This window comes from Apus apus, chromosome 1 (genome assembly GCF_020740795.1).
Source record: "Apus apus isolate bApuApu2 chromosome 1, bApuApu2.pri.cur, whole genome shotgun sequence".
Classification (NCBI taxonomy): domain Eukaryota; kingdom Metazoa; phylum Chordata; class Aves; order Apodiformes; family Apodidae; genus Apus; species Apus apus.
In genome coordinates this window covers 4193236-4216879 of record NC_067282.1, presented here as the reverse complement: position 1 = coordinate 4216879, position 23644 = coordinate 4193236, and the positions used below count along the sequence as shown (strand labels likewise).

The window sequence follows — 23644 nt, the reverse complement described above, 5'->3', positions numbered from 1 at the left end:
TACAAGGGCAAGTGACTTTTCTCTAGACTTAGAATCCAACCCACCCTGCAGTGAAATTCAATTGAGTGGCATCATTTCTTTGAAAAATAAACAAGACTGCAAGCTCTGCAACTGGGAAGCAAATTAAATATGTTCACAGAGCCTTAGAATTTTCTTTGCCTTTCATGTTATACTGCATGACTTCCTATTAAAATTATTGCTAACATAGTTGGGGCAGTGACAGGGATCATTTTTGTAAAAGAGAGATATTCTTGCAATCAGCTTGTAGGTGACGGCTTTATCCTGATAAGCAGGTCTAGAAGAAAGAATATGTGGCATGCTAAGGTTGCTCTGGTGCAGCAGCAGAAAATAATGTGAAATAATGTGCTATCCCTTCACTCTCCCATGGGGTGTAGTTCCTTGTAGGGTGAGAGGGATGCTGTGCACTCCTCATGGCTCTTTTTCATTGACATGTCTCACACAGAGGATTTCAAAGTTAGATATGAGCTATGGAGTCTAACTACCTGCTGCCCTCCTCCGTGAGTGCTCCTTTCCTCACAGCAAACCATCTTCTTTAGCCAGGGGAACATGATTAGGGAGAAATAGGTCAGTGGACAGTCAGGAACATTTTTTTTCAGTGTGACAATACATATATTAATTGATTTGATACAGCAAACAATTCTCTGAGTGTTTGATTTACCTCAAATTTTTTATTTATTGGCTATTCTTAAATTAATGCATGTGCATATACAGAGGGTTGAGATTTATAAGGAACGGACAGAACCTTTTGTTACACCTGTCGATCCGTATCTCCCCAGGTTGGTAGACTGGAAGATGTGGCAATTTACTTCAGGTTCAGGAGCTTCATGTGTCTTCTCACCAGCACAAAGCAAAAGATTTTTAGGCCATTTCTTGTGTAAAGGTGGAGTAGACTGCTAGGTGAAGAGACCAAACAGTGAGGTTACCTAAAAAAACCCTTATTTTTTTCTTTGTATCTCACTTCTAATATTGAACATTCTCATTGTGACATGTTTCATTTTCTTTGAACCTTTATTCCAGGAACTGAGATTAGCATTGATTCAGAGGAAGAAGTTCTTTACTGTGAGGGTGGTGAGACAGTGACACAGGTTGCCCAGAGAAGCTGTGGCTTCCCCATCCCTGGAAGGGTTCAAGGCCAGGTTGGATGGGGCTTGGAGCAACCTAATTAAGTGGAAGGTGTCCCTCTGTGGTGGGGGATTGGAACAGGATGATCTTTAAGGTCCCTTCCAACCCAAACCATTCTATGATTAAAATATAGTTCTTCTACTGTAGCACTATTCCTACATGTTACTGACAACAAACACTGCCAGTTCCAGAAGAGCTCTTTGAGGTTATTGTATAAAATAGCTACATTTGAATTCATACAACCGCACTGCACTGAATGGCATTTCGTCAGTTCTTAGAAAGCAGTCCTGGTGCTTATTAACTCCCAGGAAAGCTACTGCCTTCAATTGCCAGCTAAATAACTATTTTTTCCTTGCCAATAGATAGTTGCCTCTAAATGCCAAAGAAATGATGATGCTGGGTGGCAAGTTTAGGCTATAAAATATTTATCTTTAACACACAATTGTGTTACTGCAGCCTCTAATAGGATTTGGTGTCAGGCAAACATCTGCCTTGGCCTCTGGCCCAAAGATATCGAAACAAGCTATTAAGCTGAATGTTGCATAGTAAATAAATAAGGCAGAAATAGTGTTAAAGTAGCTGTACCACTGACCAACAAACTGGTTGAGTACATAAAAGAGAAGTCCATCAAGAGTCTAACAGTTTGTCTGCCTCCTTAATATGTTTATTGTATTTCATCTGGATAAAGGTAATTCATGTAGGTAATTGTAAGCCAGGCTGATGGATCTTTATAGAGCTCACCACAGTAGAGGTGGCTTTCACAGGGCTTTTTGTCAGCAGTAAAGTGGTCCCCTGAGCAGGCCATTAGCCTGAGAGCTTTGTTGCTGTCACATGCGTCAGTTTATGATATGAAGCAAGCAGTGTATTTGCCTCAGATTACCAGACTAAAAAAAAAAAGGAAATTGTAACAATTAGCATTTTCTTGTTGAGCTTGGTAATATTCTTAAATGAAAGAAAGTGTAGTGTGAAGTCTCATTATGGGTAGGGGCAGGATCATGCCGGTTTATAGCTTCTGTCAGGGTAAGGAGTGACTGCAGTGGGGAAACAAGCAGTGAGATAAAGTTTCCAGCCAAGTTTCCCTCAAAATCTACCAGCTGTGAGATTACTTGTGCTGAAAAAAGCCTCTTTAGACTAATGGCAAACATCACATCCTCAGCAGCTGTAAATCAACATGGTGCATGAAGTAAAGCTGGTTTGCTCCAGACCATCATTTATTTATTTATCTGATTTGATAATTAAAGCTCTTGAGCTGAAAGTACCATAAAGAATACTTCAGAAGAAGAGTTTTGCTCTTGCAGAAGTCTAGGCTTTCACACTTAATGAATCTTTTCCATCTCTCATTTTGATGCATCTAGAAACACTTTTGTACATCCTTCTTTTCCTGAGTGAGGTAGGTGGGACTAGGGTAGGGAATACCTGCTATGTCAGGCAAAGGTGTTTCTGTACTGTTTTCCAAAATGAGACAGTGTGGAATTGAAGACCTTGTGTCTCATTATGGTGTTTACTCCTTCTTTCAGAAGAGATCTGGATGGTTACAATACTTATTGAGGAAATGATTTGTTTTTTTCAGTTGCTAATTAGGTTTTGAAGCTGGCAGGACAATTACCTTGATATATAACTTTCTGCAATTCCTATTAAAAGCCACACCACCTTGGCTTTTGCAGGTTTATCCCCAGTGTGAATTGTTTCCTTTCAGCAGGTCAGCTCCTGTTGCTGTTGGTTTTTGGAAGGTGCTATGGGAGCTGCATTTTGAATGTCCTCTTTGGATACGATAGCAAAACCATATGAAAGCATCATGCATGATCCATTGGCTGACCCTCCAATTAATAATCTTTGCCCTTACCAGCTGGTGTCAATCAGATCACTTCAGAGATTTGGAAGCCAAGAGAAAGCTGTGGGAGTCAGACTGAAAACAAAGAACCTATAATTCTTTCTAACATAGTGAACTTTAATAATTAAACAAAACAAAACATTGTCATTGTTCTCTAAATCAGTTCCCATGGCACTATTCATAAAACACCATATGGAATTCTGTATATTTTGGAAAATATCCTGTTATTTACACAATCAACTTACAGAATAAGCTGTAGAATAAAGACTAGAACCTAGCCATAACTGCAGTGGCCTGTTTTTACTTATGGATTGACAGTTTGTCAGCTCTATAGCCATGTCAACTGTGGACATACTGAGAAGACAGACAGTTGCTTTGTGACACTAATTTAGGGGCTCCCTGAATGTTAATGAGTTTGATGTCTTCTGTCATCTAAGCCCCATTAGATAATAATTTGGCTAAGTCCTTGCTTCTGAAAATCTGTCAATTTGATTTTTCATTTTTTCTAGGGTTCCCTCATCATGACTCCCTAATTTCTTATGGCAAGTCACCCACCTTCTCCTGTTTATCTTGAAATTTAGGTATTAGAGCAGTGTGGAAAGATATATATACACATTATGTGTGCATTTCAGAAGGGCAAGAAAATCAACTCAGCTGTCCAACTGGTGCAGTCTGTAACCACTTATATGAAATTCAGTCCCAGGATGAAGAAAGGTTTTTATAGGAAGTCTTAAGTGAGTCTGACTTGCTAATGCCTGCAATCTTCAAAGTAAAAAGAAAATCCAGTTTATGATTGTACCTAAGAATGAAAATAGGACCAGGCTCAGTATCACAGACACAGCTCTCAGACTTGTTGCTCACAAGCCTAAGTCACAAGCCTTTTTTGTTCTCATTACCTCTGGAGCTCATGAGAGAAAAAAAATAAAAGATAAAAAAAGGCAGGTTAATTTAACACTTCCTTTATGGAGGTTTGTTTTTAAGCTGTTTGGAAGCAGCTTTGAGACGTGTACTGCATGAATCTTCATCGCTTTTCAGAGTTTATTCTCAGCAGTGAAAAACTTTGGGGGGTGTGCAGAGACCTTAATTGCCCTGAGTCACACCAGGGAAGTTAGTATCCCTAACTGCAAAAAATGTTAAGTGGCATGTGCCACTGGAGGGGAAGAGGTTTTTTTCCTTTTTACTTCAGCTCGTCTCCACCAGGCAGCTTATTCCAGGGCAAAGTGTAAAATGCAAGCACCTTAGAAATGTTACTTTTAACTGTAATAGGAAAACAAGCAGTGAAGTAGGATGAAGGAATTTTTAAGGTCTTACTGTATTATTAATAGTATAGGGTGGTCAGGCCACAATTAGTTATTGAAGTCCATTAGTGATGAAGTTACAATGGGTTTCATACATCTGTTTTTTATTCCTTTTATGTTGGCCACAACATGTTATGATGAAGTTCAGGCAAACTTGCAAACAAGGGGCTGGGAAATCAAGGACCAAGGGAATAGTAAGATATGAACAGATGTGTGCATATTAGCACTGCATTTTTGCAAATTAAAGTGGCAGTTCTGTACATGAACCACAAAATATACGTGAATATTTTTTGACATGCAATAACGTCGGTCACTGTGGATGGGATCTGACCAATTACAGGTGTCTTTGATGACAATATCTATGCCTGAACGAGTCAGAGGAGGAAAGGGAGCACCATGGGAGTAAATGGGTTTACCCTAAGAGTCAGGAAATTTTGGTTACCTAAACACAGGTATGCTCCATTTCTGTGGTCACTTTAAACTTTTGGGTCCCATTGCACATAGCCAGTGTAGTGGATGAGAGTCATTCAGTTTAACCTACAGCAGAAGTCTAGTTGGTGTACTGAGTCTTGCCTGTCTTATTCTAGACATCACAGGTACATCAGGTGAACCACACTATAAATGCAAAATATGATTTCCAGTAACAAAGACTTCCCTTTAGCTGATGTGGTGCATTGTTACACTTTGGAACAGCTGCTGTGCCTGAGGTTACATTGTTTTTTAGAGGTTGCTTTGATTTTTTATTGTTTTGCACACATAAACATACCAAAACAGTTGTATGGATATTTTACTCCTTTTCAAAGACTTAATTTAGACTTGTAGAGCAAAAGCTTAAAAAAAAAAAAAACTTCTAAAAGAAAAAATTAATATACTATAGGTAGTTGTCATAACACTGGGAGTCTGTCCTACATCAAGCACTGACATAGCTATTCCCATTCCCTGCAAAGGTCATGGATATGTAACCTCTAATGCTGCAGCTTGCAGTCCTGACCCAGCAGGACAGTGGGAGGTTTCATGAGACATCTTGCATCCTGTGCTGATGCTGAGTATTGTGGCCCTATTCCTTCTACTCCCAGTTTTCAGGCAGTAGAAAACAATTAACTTGGTTTTTTTCTCAGCTGCATTGTTCTTTTTTTGTGCTCTGCACCTTCTGAGCCTAACCAACTCATTGAAACATCTAGCAAGTGCCAGAACCAGTACAAGAAGACAGTGCTTAGGCTTGTACATAAGATGAGAGGAGAGATTAGAGGAAAAGGAGTGAACTTTCAGCAACAGGAGCTGTTAAATATTCTTGCCTGCCTCATTATCGTGTTTCACAGTATTAATGGTCTGTATGTTCTTCATATATGTAAGTATGTGTATGTGCACCAATGAATAACTTATTTTTTCTAAATTTCTAAATGTGTTTCTTGAAGGCAAGAAGGATATAAACATTGTAAAAAATAGCATTAAAAATGCATAAAGCATTTTTTTTTACTTTTCAGCAGTGAAAACATTACAAAGTTCTGAAGCTTGTATACATACAGGTTAATTTTTCATGTACAGGGTAGAGTTGTGTTTATACTTGCTATTAAGTGAGAGTTAGTGTACTATATATCAGCTTAAATGCACAAGGCCTGACTTGCTATTTCTTTATTCTAGGAAGGGTGGCTGGTTGAACTAACGGTGGTAGCTCAAGTCCCATGTGTTGTCTCCATGCTGTGGTTGTATTTCCATATGCCATAAAGTGAATGTTTGCTTAACTATAGAGCTTAAGTCTTAGAAAACTGACTGCAGTTCCTTGTACTTCCCTTGTGTGGATCTATCTGGTTGTGAGATGTCTGATGCCAAGACTTAAAACATAAATGCTTGAAATTGTTTTTATTATTTAAAACTGCTGTTACTCTTTATGAATGATTAAATTACACCACAGCCTTTAAAATGTCCTTCAGAAACCTCTGTTGTTTGGAGAACACCCACCCAGAAACAGGCCTCCTTTCATTTGTGATTAGAAACTAATCTGCACATCTCTGCTGCAGCTGTTTCTCTTCACTTGCATGGATAGGAAGTTTACAAATATCTTTGCTACCACAAGGCCTCCTGAAGCACATCTATGAAAGCACAGTCATTATTCACATGGCTGAGATTTCCACCCCTCTCCATTATAGATGTTCCACCGATGCCCCCCCTGTATAACTGAATCCAGTTTTAATCTGATATGCATCTCCCTCAGAGAAAATGGGAAATACGAGTGTGGAATGAACCATGGTATTCCATCGTCTTTCCTAGCCCCACTCACATTTACTCAATCTTCACTCACAGTTTAATAAAGAAAATAAAATTGTTTAAATTCTCTTTTTGATATGTAAAGTTTACCAGCTTGTGTTCTTTTATGAAAGGTAATTTTTAGCCCCAGTATTCTGAACTGTCCTCAAAATAAAAGTGCTAGATGACATTTTGCTTACCTCCTAACTTTCCTTGAAGGGTGAATAGCCAGTGTTTTTGCCAAAGTCAGGGAATTTAGGATGATAACTAGAGACAGGAGAAAGTGTGGAATAGTCCCATTCCTGTTCCACCAAGATACAATAATAGCCCCAGCAGTTTGGGCTGTTTGTATATTATTGCAGAATGAACTAGAAGACATAGGATTGGAAATAATTCTTCTTCAGGCAGACAGGATGAACTGGGGTTCTGTGTTCCATGAACTTCATAGGGGAACTTTTCTCTCATAGCTCAGCTCTTTTTGGCATAAATAAATGCCTCAAGTTCACTTCTCCCAGCCAACAAAATTCGAAAAAAAAGATACATGTTCTGCCATGAGAACAGTGCACGTCGCTTCTCTCCAATAAATTCAGAGGGAAAATGGTAAGAAAAATAAGACAAAAGAAAAGAGATTTGGAAGTTTTCAGGTACTGAGTGAGGACAAAGCCTGGTGGGTACTGAGCAGCTGCAATTTAATTTTAGGATTTGCAGGCAGTCTGCACTGATGTGTTACAGTTGAGCTGTCCATTGGTGTAAATGGATGAGCTCTGTTTAGTGGAGCTCAGACTAATGCTTTAGCTCCAAGAGCACTGACTGATTCGAGGTTCCACCTGTCCTGCTATCCAGAGCCCTCTCAAACTCAGAGGTGTTTTCTTGCCTAAACAAGTATACGAATTCTCTTTTGTTTTCCAGAATCGGTGGATAATTGTCCCAGTAATTGCTATGGGAATGGAGACTGCGTGTCTGGGACTTGCCATTGCTTCCTTGGCTTTCTGGGACCTGACTGTGGCAGAGGTAGGAATTTATACTTTATTTACTCTTCCCCTCTGTCCTTCAGTTAACATTTTTCTTATTGAAATGATATTCCTGCCTGTGCCTTTTGCAAAGTATGCCTCACCCAGCCTAGGGATGCTCCAGTAGAATAGAACAGGTTGGATCTGTGGATTTGTTTGCTAGCAGTCTTCATTTCTGTGACCTTAGCAGCAATACCACCCCACAGCTACAGATGGAGAGTCAAAGTGTCACATTGGGAATTTTCCCCCTGGGAGCAACTTTAGAAAACACGACTCAAAAATGTGGCATTGTTGTTTGTTCAGCAGAGCACTGGATCACTGTGTGGCATGAACCTATGATGTTACTTTATTTAAATTCACTGATTATACAAAAATTAAGTACCTTTTTCGTTGCTGCAGGCCCCACAAGTCTACCTGAGCTCTGAATGATCACTGACAGCCTGGCTGTGGGGAATGGGGCAGGGTTAGAGTGAGGCTAGGAGCAGAGTAATGGCAAGAAGAATTGGGTATTCTAGCCAAAAGTGAAAATGTTTGGACAACTGGGAAGAAGGCCTAGCCCAGCAAGCAATACGTTTTTTGTACTCAAGTAAAAAATATTTTTAATAAATGTTTTTTCGAAGGATTTTCATTTGACCTGATTTTTAAACATTTAAAAAGCAAACTGAAGTACTTTTAGTAAGAACACATTTCAGACCAAGAAATCAAAATGTTGCATGTGGGAAATCCTAGAATGCTGTGCATCAACCTTTTCAAGGCCTTTTTTGGCTGAAACAGTCCTACAAACTAAGTGCAGATTTATACATTTGGAGAGAGAAGTAGTGTAAAAAGTTAGTGCCCACACAAGAAGCTTTGCTAAGGCAACAGGTCAGGCCTTTACCCCAGCCCACTGCTTCTTGGGAAAGCAGCCTGGCTCCTTCCCAAGATACAGAGCTAAACTCTGTCCAACCCCACGTCCTCTCCTCCTCCAGCTGAGCTGGGGTCACATCACCGTAGCCCAGCCAAAAGATAAGGCTGGCTACACACCCTGTGGGGAGCTCCCTGCTTAGGGAGTGTGGTCCAGGCTAAAATCCCAGAGGTGTTTCAGAGTTCACAGCCCAGTAAGATGGATGTGGCAGTCTGCATCCTTGAGAGCTGTTATGTCAAGCTTCTTGCTGACTCAGGTTACACTTGGTTTGCATTTCCTTACACGTGGTTTGCATTTCCAAGCTCCTTTTCAAATCTTTAGAGCTGGAGACAAAAGGAGGTTTTTTTCCATCTCCCTTAGAATAGTCTCATCTCCTAACTTAAGGTAGGGGCAGAATTTCAGGGTTTGTTCCCCCTAAAGTTTCCTGCAGAGTCAGTGGAGGAGAAGTTCCTTCACTGTGAGGCAAGATATTTAAACTTTTGTTCTGAATCCACTTCCAGAGGACCTTACCTCCCTTCAAGGGTTATATACTTAGCTTTCTCAGGCACTTCAGTTGAGCCACATGAGTATGTCTCATTTCACAAAAGAGTGCTTACTCTGACTGATATGAACACCTTTGATTCAGAATCACCTGGCTTCAGATCACAGATTAATCTCTACCTTTAGGAGGACAGATTAATGTCTGGAGTGTCAAAATGCTATTTGTGTATGTATTTCTGCCCAGTGAGCTTGTTAAATGGATCATCTTTCCATGAGCGTGAGATGCAAGGGCCTCAGTGTTGGCTTCCTGTTGGTTTTCAGGGGAAGCTAAGATGCTACTTTTGACCTACAAAACCCTTAGAGGGCAACTTGTGTAAGGCTGCTACAGTGTCTGTCTGCAGCCACGTCTCAGTCCGTGTACTGAGCAGTAATCTTTAAATAAGCATCTCTGCCCACATGAATATTTCTAGGTCATAGATTCCTGGGTTTTTCTTTGTTTCAATTCACCCTCATAATTCACCATCCAAATGGGTGGGAAACTGTGGCATAAAAGCCCTTCTGTTTTTAATAATGGTTACTTATTAATGTATTATTAACCAATTATTTTACACCAGGTAAATGCAAACAAATCACCAGAGGTGTATTCATGGGCCTCTTGAAGACCCCCCTTAAAGATGGGAGATGGTGTTTTGATGTTGTTCTTTATAAAGTGAACAAACACACAAATGATCTTGCTCTCTGATGATAACTAAACTTTACAAGAAAAGTGATCTATATGTTAGGTTTGTTGGAATCTGAATGAACAGACAACAATTATATATCTTTATATATATATCTTTATATGGAAAAGAGCTGCCCAAGTAGCAGTGGAAAAATTCCAGAATCTTCTTTTGTCTTTATTCATTATTGTATGCTACAAAGGATGTCTTGTCCTTTGCCATTGCCTTGACATTGTCAGTGGCACTTTCCAGGTTGTGTTGAAGGTGTTCTCCACAGACAGCTCTTTAGAGTATTGGTCTTATTGCAGATGGCCAGTAATTTATCTGATCTTGTACTGAGTGATCAGCTGTCTTGTCAGAAAACATGTAAGTCTTTTTCAGCAACCTCTCCCTGGTTAAAGGCAATTATTCTTTCTTCTTGTTGAAAAGAGCTGCAGACGAACCTCTTCCAGTGCCTTGAAAGAACAGGCTCCACTACTGAGCATTTGAAATTTGAGATGGGGGTGGGGTGGAAAATTCCACCAGCTAGCTGAAAAGTGAAATTGCAGAGTGAATTTGCTGTGGACCATATACACAACATAGTGTATCTTAAACAATGTATGTTTTGTATTGTATAGGTAGACACCGCCTTGGAAATGATGTACTTGAAACAGACCACAGCAATATGCTTCCTTTGAAGTGAACAGAGGGCTCCTTAGTAATGACAGTTGCCAAATTCCTTTCTTTTCTAAACCCCTTTTATCTTGGTCAGACAAATGTAGTTCACTGCATATCAGACTGACTTAACATTCAGAGCTGGCAATACTTCGTGTTGCTTGAGGTTGCTGTAATTCTGTAACACTCCAAACAACTTGTCTACAAGGACACATGGAAACAGCATAGATTGGGCACTGTGCAATTACTGTCTGAAAAGGCCCTAAGAGAAGGAGGGGATTGTTGCCCTTAACCATGTTAATACCTCTTCCTGCATATACTCAGAGTTAGGAATGAAACAAAAGAGAGTATTAATCACATGACTAATGCAGTGAAGTTAAGCAGCCACCTGGAATATCCCTTTGACATTTGCCCTGTGTAAAAATGTTCATAAATTGCCTTTTGGAGGGGCACATGAGAAGCCCAGGTGCACTTCCCCATGATAATGTCCAACAGTGAAGGAGGCAAGTCTGTGTTGAATATATGTCCTTGCAGCTGAGTTTCAGCAAAATGAAATGGAAGAGAATAGTGCTTAAGCAAGAAGGAATTTCAAGGGATAGTGAACAGGGGGAGGACATTGTTTTTGAGGGACAGAAATTAGCAGCTTCCTTGGAAAAATCAAAAGGAGCATAAGGTGGCAGGTATGGAGATTGGAAAAGGGAGAAGGCATCATCAGAGAGGAGCTGAAGGATGCTTAGAGAGCAGTGATTACCAAAGCTTTGGCCATAGAGGCTGGGCTTCTGGTCCTTGATGCCCTCTCCTTCCTTGGGTAGTCTGATCCGTATCCTTTAGTTCATCCCATTCCACTCTGACATTTTCCAAATTTAGCTCAGAAAATGCTTAATCCTGGGATCCATCATGCCACAGCTTGAGATTGTCTTCTTTCTCTTCTGCCCTTTATCACCGGGAAGAAATCTTGTAGCTGGTTGGCCTTGAGAATCAGCTGATTTTGCCAAAAACAAGGACAATTTAAAAATCCTTTTTAGATTGATATAAAGAACAAATTTGGAGAACTTTTATTACAAGGAGCTTGGAAAGACCAGTGGCCAGTGTTTCATGGTGTCTGATTAGTAATGGAGTTCAGCAGAGGTGGACCAAAAAAAAAATGGGGCTGGATATTCATTTGATGGCATCACATGAGCTTAACTGGGGAGACAGTCTCAATGTGGCATTCTGGACTCTGAACAAAGCAATTGAAACCCATAAAGTTGAGAACTGCAACAGAAAAATGTAGGAGTGATTTGTGTCTAGCTAAGGTCCACAGAAGGGGCAGCATCAAGGAAAGTATGAAATCTGGCAGCAGGTCAGGGACAGTGATAAGCAATCTAAGATCAGTGGTGCTGCTGAAACAAGACACCAGTACATTGAAAAGTCAGAATACAAGAAAATTCTGAGTTTGGTTAGTGAAAAAAAAAAAGCATCAGAGACACAAAGCAAGGGGATTTTCTAACTCAAGAGTGCAGTTTGTTTGTTTTGAATGTTCACACAAGAATATAGTTAACAGCTGGGTGTCATCCATGTAAAATCATTGGTTTTGGCAAAGGAAAGAACAACATACCCCACTGAAAGCTGTGTATGAGGACCATAAATCCCATGCTGGACTCTTGTGCCCTTCTTTGAAGTGAGAGCCGTGTGCAATTGTGTTTGAATGTGATTCCTGTTATCCTTCCCCAGCGTCCTGCCCTGTGCTGTGCAGTGGGAATGGGCAGTACATGAAGGGGAGGTGCTTGTGCCACAGCGGCTGGAAAGGAGCAGAGTGTGATGTCCCAACAAACCAGTGCATTGATGTCTCCTGCAATAACCATGGCACGTGCATCATGGGGACCTGTATCTGCAACCCAGGGTACAAAGGAGAGAGCTGTGAAGAAGGTATTTGCAAGATACGTTAAATTAGCCTTTTGCTTTGATTGCCGTTGTATAATTACATGGATGGAGGAAATTCAGAATAGGCCTGGTGCTTAAACAGAGCAGTAATAAGCACTTTAGAGGTACAATAGATGGATGCAACATAAAAATGATATGTTGTAATAACCTGTCGTTAGCTATCATATTTGTTCAATAATTGGGTAAAGAGCCATCAAATGCTTCAGATAGACAAATCTAGTTGAAAGACCAGAACATCTAATCATATGTTCAAATGTTCTTATTAAAGCATCGTTTCCATTTTCACATCTAAACGTATAATTACTTTTACAGTGCTCTCTTCTCTGCTATGCTATACCAAGTGATTTCAGTTGCTTCCATCCAGAAAATGGTGGTGTGTGAGAGAAAGTCCCTGATTCTTGTCAGTTTTAAAAGCTTAGAAATGCTCAGGGCTTGAATTAAGTTCTGCTTCACAATCAGATACTATTTTAATGGCTCTTCCATAGCTTTTTTCTCACATTAGCCCCTAACCCTTTTTCATTTACATTTAGATTTGTGGCTCAGAAATGCAGTGGCTTTTAGCAGTTATCTTTAATCTTTTTGTATAGGAAGTCACCTGCCAACATAAACGTTTATCTTCCCAGGTCTGTGACTGCCAAATGAAAAAGTATACAGTTTTGTAAGTGTGCAAATTATTCAGACAGTCATAAAAATGCATCTAAAAGTGCTTGATTTACAGAATAATGTTCAGCACTTTTGAAAATTATTCTCAAAATTCTATGCAGAAGACCTGAAAGATAATTATGTTGAAATTATGCTTCTACAAATGCAAAGGCCTCTGCAGTGTCTGATAGACTTAGGACATCCATTTGATACACATATAAGAATCACAATGGCTTTAATGAATTATGGTTGTCTTCATGTATGCAGGATCAAGATTTATCTGAAATGGCTTTATTTTATGGGCAATGAAAGCAGACTGAATTGTATTCAGACATTCAAAAGGCATATAATCAGTCCTTTTGATGTGTTAAGTGTATTGGACTGGGACATCTCTGATGTAACATGGCTTCAGTGTCAGTAAATGTTGGAGATGAAGATAGCATCAGCTCTTGTGGCAACAAGGCATCTTTTGAGAAAGCTTCATTTTGGCTTAAGAAAGCAGAATTCAGTGAAGCTGTGGGGCATGCAAAACCCAAAGATGGTGACTCCGGAAGTATCTTTAAAGCATCTCCAGAAACCCTCTATTTCCTAGATCGTATCTTTACTGGATAAACAGAAAGGAAAACATCCTGATTTTGCCTCCAGCTAGACTTGTTTAATGTGTGTAAATCAGAGTAAGATTTGCCCTTTTTCTAACAGGAACCTTTATTCCCTGGTCACATTTAAAGCAGAAAAGCCAGACACTACTCAGTTATTTTATGTTATCCCTGTAGCAGGGAACAGTGTCAGTCCCAATAGGTAAAAACTAGAAAAATAATGAAGAACAAAGAGAACATGATTTTTCTTATGAAATCTTTAGTCTTTTTCCAAGTGTGCATTTGTTTTTCATATTGAAGGCATAATTTGTATTGTGTTGTGAGGGGGGGAAGTAACTCAGAAATATGCCATGTGGGAAATCTTCAGGGCAGAAATACATATGTATTTATACTATTTTTTAGAATGCTTTTACTTTTTAATTTCTCTACTAAGAAGGACCATCTGGTATTGATTACTTTTTATTATTTCTCAATTCTCATAGCTTCACCGCTTAGTCCATGTTTATAATGGGCTTTCTTTCCTGGGTTTCTTCTGTCTTTTCCCCCCATAGAAGTTCAGCAATGTTTATAAAACATCAGCCAACAATCTTACAGGAGGTTTTCTTTTCTCCTTCCTTAGGTTATTAGCCCATATTTTATAAGGCATGGGCAAAACCAGCGAGACATTAAAGAGAGGGGAGCAAATTTAACCAGTGAAAAATGAGAAGTTACTCTTTGGGTACCAAAAAAAGCCTAATAACTTGTGTGCCCAGTGAAGCATGAAGCATATTGGGGAAGAGTGTGGAAGAGGCACTAGCCTTGCTTGCTGCATGATTTATCTCCCTAGCAAAGGTTCTGCACAAGGCTGAATTATAAATGGGGCATTTTCCAACCAAAAATTAGACTATTTGGAACATTTTCCAAGCAGCAACACAGATTTATGCAAAACACTTTTTTTTTTTTTCCTTTTTTTTTGGTAACTATACAAGATTTTGTCAGCTCTGTTCACTTGCCCCACTCCCCATCTCCACTTCTCCCAGAGTTGAGCCACTAAATTTGTCAAGCAGAACTCCCTAAAAATACACCATTGTACTCCAAATCTACTAAGCAATTGATTAGGAAGAAAGCAGAAGCCCATAATCCTGTCCCAGGGCCCTTCCGATGGTGCAGAAAGCCTAAAGAGATACAGCTAGTGAGGCTGAGATTAAAGTAGCCATTGTGTGTGACATTTTCTGAAAGGGCTCATTTCAACATGAAAAATGGCCTTGGGATTATGATAAATGGGAGTTTCTGACATGCACATTCCCCTCCTATAATCATCTGTGTTAGAGCTGAGATAGCAGATTGTCTGCCTCCTGTGATGGAGCCCCCCTGTAAAACTCACCTTTTTCCCAGTTGACCTTCAGAGGGGATGATTAATTGCCTGGAGGTAGCCTCTTGTCAGTTAGCCTGTGATCTTTGTTCTCTATGTTCGAACCATCTGCTGAGAACCTACAAGGCTGCTACTCTGTTTCTTAGTCCTTTTCATACTTATTACTGGTGAGAAAGAACAGGGCCAGGGCTCCAAGGGTCTCATGCTAAAATTGGCACCTAGCTCCCAGCTCACTAACAGTGAAAGAGATTTATAGACTCATCCTTTCCAGCCTCTTACAGTTTTTGAGGATTGTTCCAACTACGAGCAGGGCTCCAGGAATCAAACAAAACAGAAAATTCTTTCACATGCCTTGGGATAGTAATTGCTGAGCCATTACTTGTCAGACTGAGGTTTTGAGAACTCAGGGAATTATCAGAGCAGCTGTTGTGTTTCTTTTTAAGGTTTCTGGATCTTAAACAAGTCGTTGGGATTCTTATTAGCTTTTACAGTAGGGGAAAAAAATTAACCACAAACCTGCTGTGTGTGCTGTGGCCATGCTCTGCTCTTCTGTATTAGAGCCAGGAGCTGGACAGCTTTCCTCTTGCTGTTAAACCAGACTGACACTTGTCACCAATCCCCAGGGCACTGGCACACACCATTGCAAGAGATGGGAAGAATTTCTCTAGGCTGTCCTATATGCTTTTATATATAAATAGATTATCAACTCCTCCAGTCCTTTTCTGGGAAGGTGTCTGGTGTGTTTCATTTTTTTTGATTGCTGGGTGAAATTCCCCTGTGGGCAAAGGAGCTGACAGTTGCCTACAAAATACATACCTCAGGAATCAGGCAGCAACACATTTGGTCTTTTGGTGCACACTTCTATACCATACACCTAACTGAATGGTCTCCAATCTTGTTAGGAAAGTGGCTTTTTGTGGGGAAGGGAAGAGGAGGGGAAAAGGGTATTGGTTGATGAAAAAGAAAACCAGAATACCAGTATCCAAAAATACATTATTTTGTTTTAATCCTTACTCAAGAAAACTGTCTAAGGATATGCTTAACATGAAAATATGTGCCTGTGAAACCTGTATAGATTTCAGCACCTTCTTCATTTTAGGCATGTAGTTTGCTGAATAAGGAAATCAGCTTCTGCTGAATGTTTATGTGAAATTCTCTCTTAAAAAACTAGAGCTTAGCTTTTAATTCATTAGTATTAGTAATTTAGGTTATTCTAATAGATAAATGGAGGCAAGATATGTGTAAGAGAATATTATTCATATACTATTCTTATTCATACTAGCCTGTTCTTACTAGAAAGATAGTTTATTAGTGTAGGCCTGGATTTAATAATTAGAATTTTCCCTGATTTTCATGTAAGTATTTTGTATCTCAGTGCCTTTTTGGGACAGTATCTTCTTGCATGAAGCATCTGTTTTATGCACAGCGGGGCTTTGCTTTCTGGTTAGAGCCTTGAGATACTATATGAAGAAGTCTGTGTTTCTGACAGTCTGATAGCTTTTTTTTTTTCCTGAAATTCCCATTTGCTTTCCCCATCTGTTTCCTTTTCCTTCTCACATGTAGTGGACTGCATGGATCCTACCTGCTCGGGACGAGGCGTGTGCGTGAGAGGAGAATGTCACTGTTCGGTTGGCTGGGGAGGAACAAATTGTGAGACCCCAAGAGCCACTTGTCTGGACCAATGCTCAGGTCACGGGACTTTCCTCCCAGACACTGGACTCTGCAGCTGTGATCCCAACTGGACTGGACACGATTGCTCAATCGGTAACGTCAGCAGTGACTTCTTGTTGCTTTTAATTTTATTTAAACTTTGTAAAATATTCAGACTTCAATCTGCAAGAATAGCACTACACGTGTTCCAGTAAAGCCCATGTAGGGCGTGACTGGAAGCAGAAATGCCACAGCTCAACTACATAAATAATTCTGCTTCCACTGCTGAGCATAGAGTAATATAATAAATAACCCCATTAAAGCCACCTAGGCTTGCTATTGTTCATTATATTGTGATGAATGTAATTGATGGTCTACATATAACTGCTTGTTCTGGTGTTAGTTCTTGATGAATCCCAGTAGCCACCAAAGGGTCTATTTTGATTTTTAGGAGATGACTAAATATTCTTTAGGTGTCTGTAAACAAGAAGGAAAAGGTGTCACTCCTTCAGGTCTCATTTCCCTTCTGAATTTAAAGACTGTGTTTTTCTAGGCTCAGCTAAAGGCAGATGAGTTGTAGATGAGGTTTGTATGAAAAGACTGTAAACACTGTCCTCTGTTAAGTAAAAAGTAAGTTTACTGAGTGGAAGTATTTAAAAGCATGAGCATCTACATAAACCACAAATTTTTATGGGCAGTTTTGTGTAGAGTTTTGAAACTGCAGTCTTCTTCATCCCTCAGCTCAATGGGCATCTTGCTCAAAATCTGCATCAGGTATGTGAAATGAAGGCTAAAGAAAAATTATTCAGGTGTCTCTCCTTTTCTTCCAAATGCCATTAGCTTTCAGAGGCCACACTGAGTAATCCTATAATGCATTAAATAGTCAGAATCTATGAAACATAAGTCTTTGGGCTTTTGTGCTGTGTGCTGTGCTCACAAACAATAGACAACAGCAATAACAGCTTCTTTACCTTGCACAGCTGGGGTGGAACTAGGCCAAAAAATCCAGGGCAGCTCAGTATAGGCAATGAAATGGAATGAATTTTCAGCAAAGCAGCAACAACAACAACAAAATTATAGGAGAGAGGGTATAGTAGAAAAATTACATAAATGACATTTTCACTGAGGATTTACTATCATGTGTAAAGAAAACTAGGTTAACAACTTGTGGGTATTTTCAGAGAGCAGCTTCCAAGGATGGAGCAAACTGACTAAACTGACTAAACCTTTTCTGCAACCATTATTTATGTTAGGTATTAGGAAGTTTGTCATAAAGTAAAAATTGACTGCGCTGAGGAATAATCAGAAGGGGAGGCCGACTTGCCTGGGGCTAAGACTAAGTTGATCAAAACTTTTGCAGATGTAGGGAGGGAAGCTTTCCTGTATTAACAGGAGGATAAATTTGGTATCAGGCTTTTCCTTTCCTCATATGAACATCTTCAATTCCATACTCTGTGAGTTCATTTTTAAGACCACTGTAAGGGGAAAGGTAGTAGTGTATTTCTAGTGATTTTGCAGCATAGCTTGTAATTGAGCCATTATTCTGAGTTTATTTGGAGGTTTGGAGATTGCAGGGATGGATTTGGAAAAATGTTCATTCCTACACGCTAAGGGAATTCACTTTCCCTTTGGTAACCTGGAGGGTCATGTGCAGCTGATTTATAAGCTTTCCTTATACTGATTTCATAAATCCATCTACTGCAAACTTTATTTGGCAATGTGAGGTTATTTGAGACAAACTTGAGTGTCATTTCAAGTTCTTTTTCCTCACTGAGCTGCTTGTAACGTTCAGGTTATTGTGCCTCCGAGCTAAAATCACCGCTAAGGTGATTTGTAAACTTCCATTTCTAACCCAAACCTTTCCACTGAATTGATGACTTGATTTGAAGGACAGATTTACTCACAGAATGAATGATACTCTTCTTGCATTATTAAAATAGAGTGAGTAACCATGTTAGTAAACGTAACAACATACTGCCCAACCCTGTGGGGTGGAGGTTTTGCAAAAGGGAATAAAGGGGCCTGATTTTTATTGTCCTATAAAACTGGAACAAACAGAACAGAAGAATTATTAAGTGAGAGAATTAAGTACTTGCATAAATCAGCCTTCAGCTCAGCAAAGCAGTTAGGACTGTGTTCAGTCCCAGTGAAATATATAGAACTGTGCTTACGTGGACTAGTGCCGAGGACAGCCCCCTTCATAAACCACATTGAGAAGCAGACCCTGGGAACCCCATAGTTAACTGGAAACACAGTAAAAGATGAGAAAGCAGAGTGAATTTCCCAGCTTTAAGCACCTTTTAAGCCAAGATTAATACCTATCTGAAATGCACTATGCTATATTCATTCAGAAGGTATCAGTCAGTAGGGAAGCAGCTAGGTTAAAGTTCGTGGATTGTCATGTGTAGAAAATAAGACTAGACCATCTTTGTACCTTAGACTCAGTCTTTCAGATAAGTAGGTAGATTTCACAGCTTTTAGCAGGAATCTTAGAGGAGCACAGATTGCTGGAGAAAACCCTCTGTTCTTCACAAGATGATAATATTACAGTGATTTCTGTTTCCTGTTTGTATTATGATTTTAATTGCACTTAGCCCGTGTCTTCGTAGACAATATTCAATTCAATATCTTGTGGATTCTACTCTGCCCTGTGTTGTAGGAAGAAGTAATTATATGGTTTGTTGTTTTTGGTTTGTTTTGTTCTGTTCTTCTTGATGTGTGTGCCCACTGCTGGTATAGCTTGAGATAGGGCTGCTGCCATACTACTCTAGATTTTTCATTCTGGAAAAATGCTTCTTAAACATGCGTTAGCCTTTCATGCAAGGGATAGTTTCTTAGGATCTCCTTTCCCTAAGTGTGTGCTTCTTTTTTGGTAGATTCCCAAATATAGAGAAAAGTCTTTTAGTGAAAGTTGCACAGGTAAGTCCCGAGATCACTGGTGCTTATCAGCAAAAGGGACATTTTGATTTCTCCAAGGGATAATTAAATCCTTTCCCTTTTGCATCCTACCACTGTTACACAAGCAAATACAAAAAGGTTCTTTATCACCCAGTTCAGCTAAAAAGTTCAAGGCAATGCTTAGTACAAGAAAGGTAATTAAGGAACCACTCATCAAAGGAACCCCTTTTCTCCAGGATGTGCCATCACAGATCCTCTGTATCCCAAGCTTCTGGCGTGCTATGTCCCTTCACCTCTTAATGAGCCCTAGCAAAGGGCTTCATTCTCCAAGCATAGCAACTAATGAAGCCATTATAAGGCACCTCTTTTAACCACTTATTGTCTGAGTATAGTGAGAAGAAGGAAATGGCCTGTGCTGCAACATGACACAGAGGTTAATATGTGTTTGAGTCTCACTCTTGACCTACTCAAACTGGACCAAGGATTTCTGACTAGTAAAGAGGCAACAAGACACATACCATAAGACACATTTCCTGAGTGCAGTGAAATGAATAGGTGAGTCAGGTTATCTGCATTTGTGGAATGTACCATCCCCGGAGGGATCTCACTGATGCATCAGTGTAATCACAGGCCCATCAAAACAGTATTATGCTTGGATGCAAAATCATTCTTAAAGGAATTAAGTTGTCTTATATTGTCCTTCACTCTCCTTAAATTTCAGTCAGTGGTGTTCACACTGTTCTCCATTTGGTAGTTGACATCTTGACATACATGATATTCACAAGAGTCATTTGAAAGGTGATTGTACAAAGCAGCAATAGAAATTATGTTCTCTGTGTAATAAGTGTACTGACTTTTTCTGGGCCATTAGCAGTGGTTGTTCATTGACCTGCATACAGATAAGGATCCCTTCCCAATCACTCGTTCATAATGACTTGCTTTATGCATGGTTGACATCCAGTGCAATACTTCAGACCTCTAAAAGTACACTGGAGAAGAGCAGTAACAGGAATAGTATTTTGTATATGGTGGTCCTAAATTGGCAGTGGAGATATAAAATAATGGGCTGTACATTTAATGGTAAGAGCTGGGAACTGGAAGCTGGATGTTAGTGAAGAAGTTAGAAGTTATGATGTTTTTCTTCACATTTTGAAAAAGCTAAGACAGCATGCCTGGTCAGAGGCTGGAGCTGAGCTTGCAGAACCATATCTTGTAAAATCTAGTAGTTTGGTATTATTCACAGCTTCTCTCACCAATTCTGCTGCCAACAGTGTTTTCTGAGGATATGCCTCTGTGACAGGGAGGAAATGCTGCTTCCCAGTGAATTGTTGCCAAACTTTGTTAATAAGGTCTATGATCACAAAGATATTTAGGCATTTAGGATTTACCTTAAGCAAATGCAGATCATCTAACTTTAATACAGTGTTGCAGAAAACCTCTTCTCAGCTTCTGAGACATTCCACTGTCTGCTACCTAAAGTTCCTAAATTTCTACTGTGACATGTACAGCACATTTCTCAGTCTGAGGAAGCAGACTTTCTTCTGTCTCATTTCTTGGGAGAATATCCCAACTGCCCGCTCGATGCAGATGCTACAAGCAGCCATCTCAAAGAAAAGAATTAACTGGCTGGGCTGATCCAAAGGGATGCCAAAATTGAGGACCTGAGTTTCATGCCCTGCACCTTAATGTCAGCTGGGCATTATTCTAAAGCCCAGAGTGCCTGTTGTTTGGGACAGAAGCAGAGTTTCAGACCATCAATCTCCTCGGCGTTTTCTGCACTGCAGCCCTCAGCCTTGCCACACTTATTCTGGCTAGAAATGTTATAAATGTCTTTAGTGGACAGAAATTAAAGAACTGTGGCATTTAAAAGAAAAAAATAATAATTAGAAAACCCTCTCTTAGCCTGTGTGATCAGTTAAAAACAGCTTAGGAGGGGCTTCAGAATGCCATGTAGTGATCACAATACTTGAAGACATGCCTAAGTAAACATGTCCTCCAAGCACAGTGGGGAAATAGTGTGGGTGTCCAGCAGTTGTAAAACAGTCCTCCATGGCTTCACTGCTTTTGATAGGCTGAGAAGCTGGATTTAAAGTAGAACTAGCATAGTGTGTGTATCCAGGTCTCTGACTGCAGGGAAGCCATATTCTTATAAAATATTGCACAGCACATTGAAGTCAATGTTTATGTTGCAGGAGTGTGGGTCAATTCATGTCCATTCACAAACAATGATTAGATTTAAGATTCTGTATCAGCTAATAGTAATGACTGAATTTTTTAGTTCCAATTTAGTTGTATAAATTAACAATGGAGAAAGTGTTTCAGATAGCACCCAACAGAGTTTCCCACCACAGAGCTGTAAAGTTCACTGAAACAGGCATATTTTCTGTATTCCAATTAGTAGATAAGGAGACCAAGAAGATGAATTTTGAAAGAGGAACACTAGAACAAATGCACCTTTATCTTCCAATGACATTTTCCATGAGGAATTTTACAGTAGAACATTGCACACACACAGACACACAGAAACACAGTTCTCATATATCTAAGCAGACAATATCATATCCTATTAGTCAAACAGCATCATGATTAACACGACATGTGTGATAAAAATTGAATTCCTTGGGTTTGTTGCTGTCAACCTTACAAAACAAAATCTCCTGTTAAATTCATGTCATGCCCAAGGCCACCAAGATAAAAATCTTTCCTTGGAAAATGTTGGTATGATCCCTCCTTTAAAACATTATTTTCTTCATTAAGGAGTAAAAGTGTTGCTGTAAAAGATGGATATTATATCAGCTGACACACGATACAGGCTTATACCTTTCTACAGACTAGGTCCCCCTTTAATGCCTAAGAGATTGCTGATTTTTCTTTTTCTTAGCTTTAAAACACGTGGGGAAGAACAAGAGAATACATTTCAGGATGCAACACTTTAAACTGATGAAAATCCATATATTTTCGATCTTAGTGTCTTAAAAAAAAGATACCAGGCACAGCTATGTAATCAAATGCCACTTAAAATGATCTTCCTTCTGCTTGTAACTTGTTCATCTCACTTCTTTTGCACTGCCCTGTAGTGAGAAACATTAGTCTGGGGCAATTGAAATTATGGGAGCACAAGATCTGCAAAGCCTTCAGAAGATATCATCAACATGTGTTCTGGTTCAATACTAACCTTGCAAATCCACTCCTGAAGGTCTTATCTTGGTCCTTTACCAGTCACTGAAAGTCAGGAAATGTTTTGTACCAGCAGGGATTTCATCCTCAGCCTTGCAGAACCAGAACATTGATTTGTGAATTTGTGATCTTCCCCATTTTATTTTGGTGGAGGGAAGTTTTCTCTGTAAGGGAATAAATTATGTGCAGCCCAGCACTGTTACACAAGGCTACCACAGGCCCTGCCTGGCAGGTATCTGCTTTGTGAATTGTGAAGGTATAAGTGAATTTGGAGAATCAACAGTGTTAACAAGAACTATCAGGATACAAAATGAGGGTCTTGAAGTAGCGGGGATTGTGAGTACAGATTTTAGCCTGCCCATCCCCAAGATGAATTTATTCTTTAAAGTCTTCTAAGCTTTCTCTTAAATTTGCAATAAAAGACTAAACCCAAAACATTTGAAATAAAAAGATTCAGGAAGGCTTTCATTTGAATACTTTTAGTCCCTTTCCCTTTGGTTTTTAAAAACGTTGTATAAGGAGACCTCGGTGTGGTGGAAATAAAGGTAGAAGTTGAGATGGGCTGTAGTTATTTTTTGGGGGAGTCCAGTTCTTCAGAAGTCCAAATATCTTTGTGGTCAGAAGATGAAAAGGACAGGCTGAAGGGAGGGCAAAACTCCCAGTGAGGCAGAAAGTATAACTTATTTTTCCAATACGCATTCCTGCTTACAAACTGATAGTTGAGAAATTGTCTTTGCACATTTCCCTGGCCAACCAGAGATCCATCAAACTTCAGCCAGCTTTGGGATCTGGTTAGGATCTTACTTTTAGCTACTTCTATTTGAAGCAGCCCATGCAGTCCTGGTCAGATACAATGACCAAGGGAGAAGGTGAAGGAACTGAAAACTTGCATTCTAGCTGTCATTTCAAACTTGGCCAAAACCAGTGGAAATGGTGATATCATCAGTCTGGCTCTGACCATTAGATCACATAACATTTGGTCAGATTAGGTCATGTCTCAGGCTGAAAACAGTGTATGTCCCGTGGTGTAACAAGCAACCCCTGGTCTTCACTGACCTTGTGATGAGCAAAGCTTCTTTCTCTCACATCATCTGTTCCAGCATCAGTGCCAATTCATGGGCCCC

General features: G+C 39.7%; 1 protein-coding gene across 1 annotated transcript in view; it reads left to right on the top strand.

Annotated features, from left to right (window-relative positions):
- The window catches only part of LOC127395132 (teneurin-4), a gene marked incomplete at its 5' end in the record, with an annotated part of 214884 nt that overhangs the window by 45688 nt on the left and 145552 nt on the right, over positions 1 to 23644 (top strand). Inside the window, 3 exons of the mRNA XM_051641606.1 lie at positions 7426 to 7527; positions 11997 to 12191; positions 16359 to 16559. Of these exons, the coding sequence (XP_051497566.1) occupies positions 7426 to 7527; positions 11997 to 12191; positions 16359 to 16559 (498 nt within the window). The remainder of the gene's footprint in view (positions 1 to 7425; positions 7528 to 11996; positions 12192 to 16358; positions 16560 to 23644) is intronic.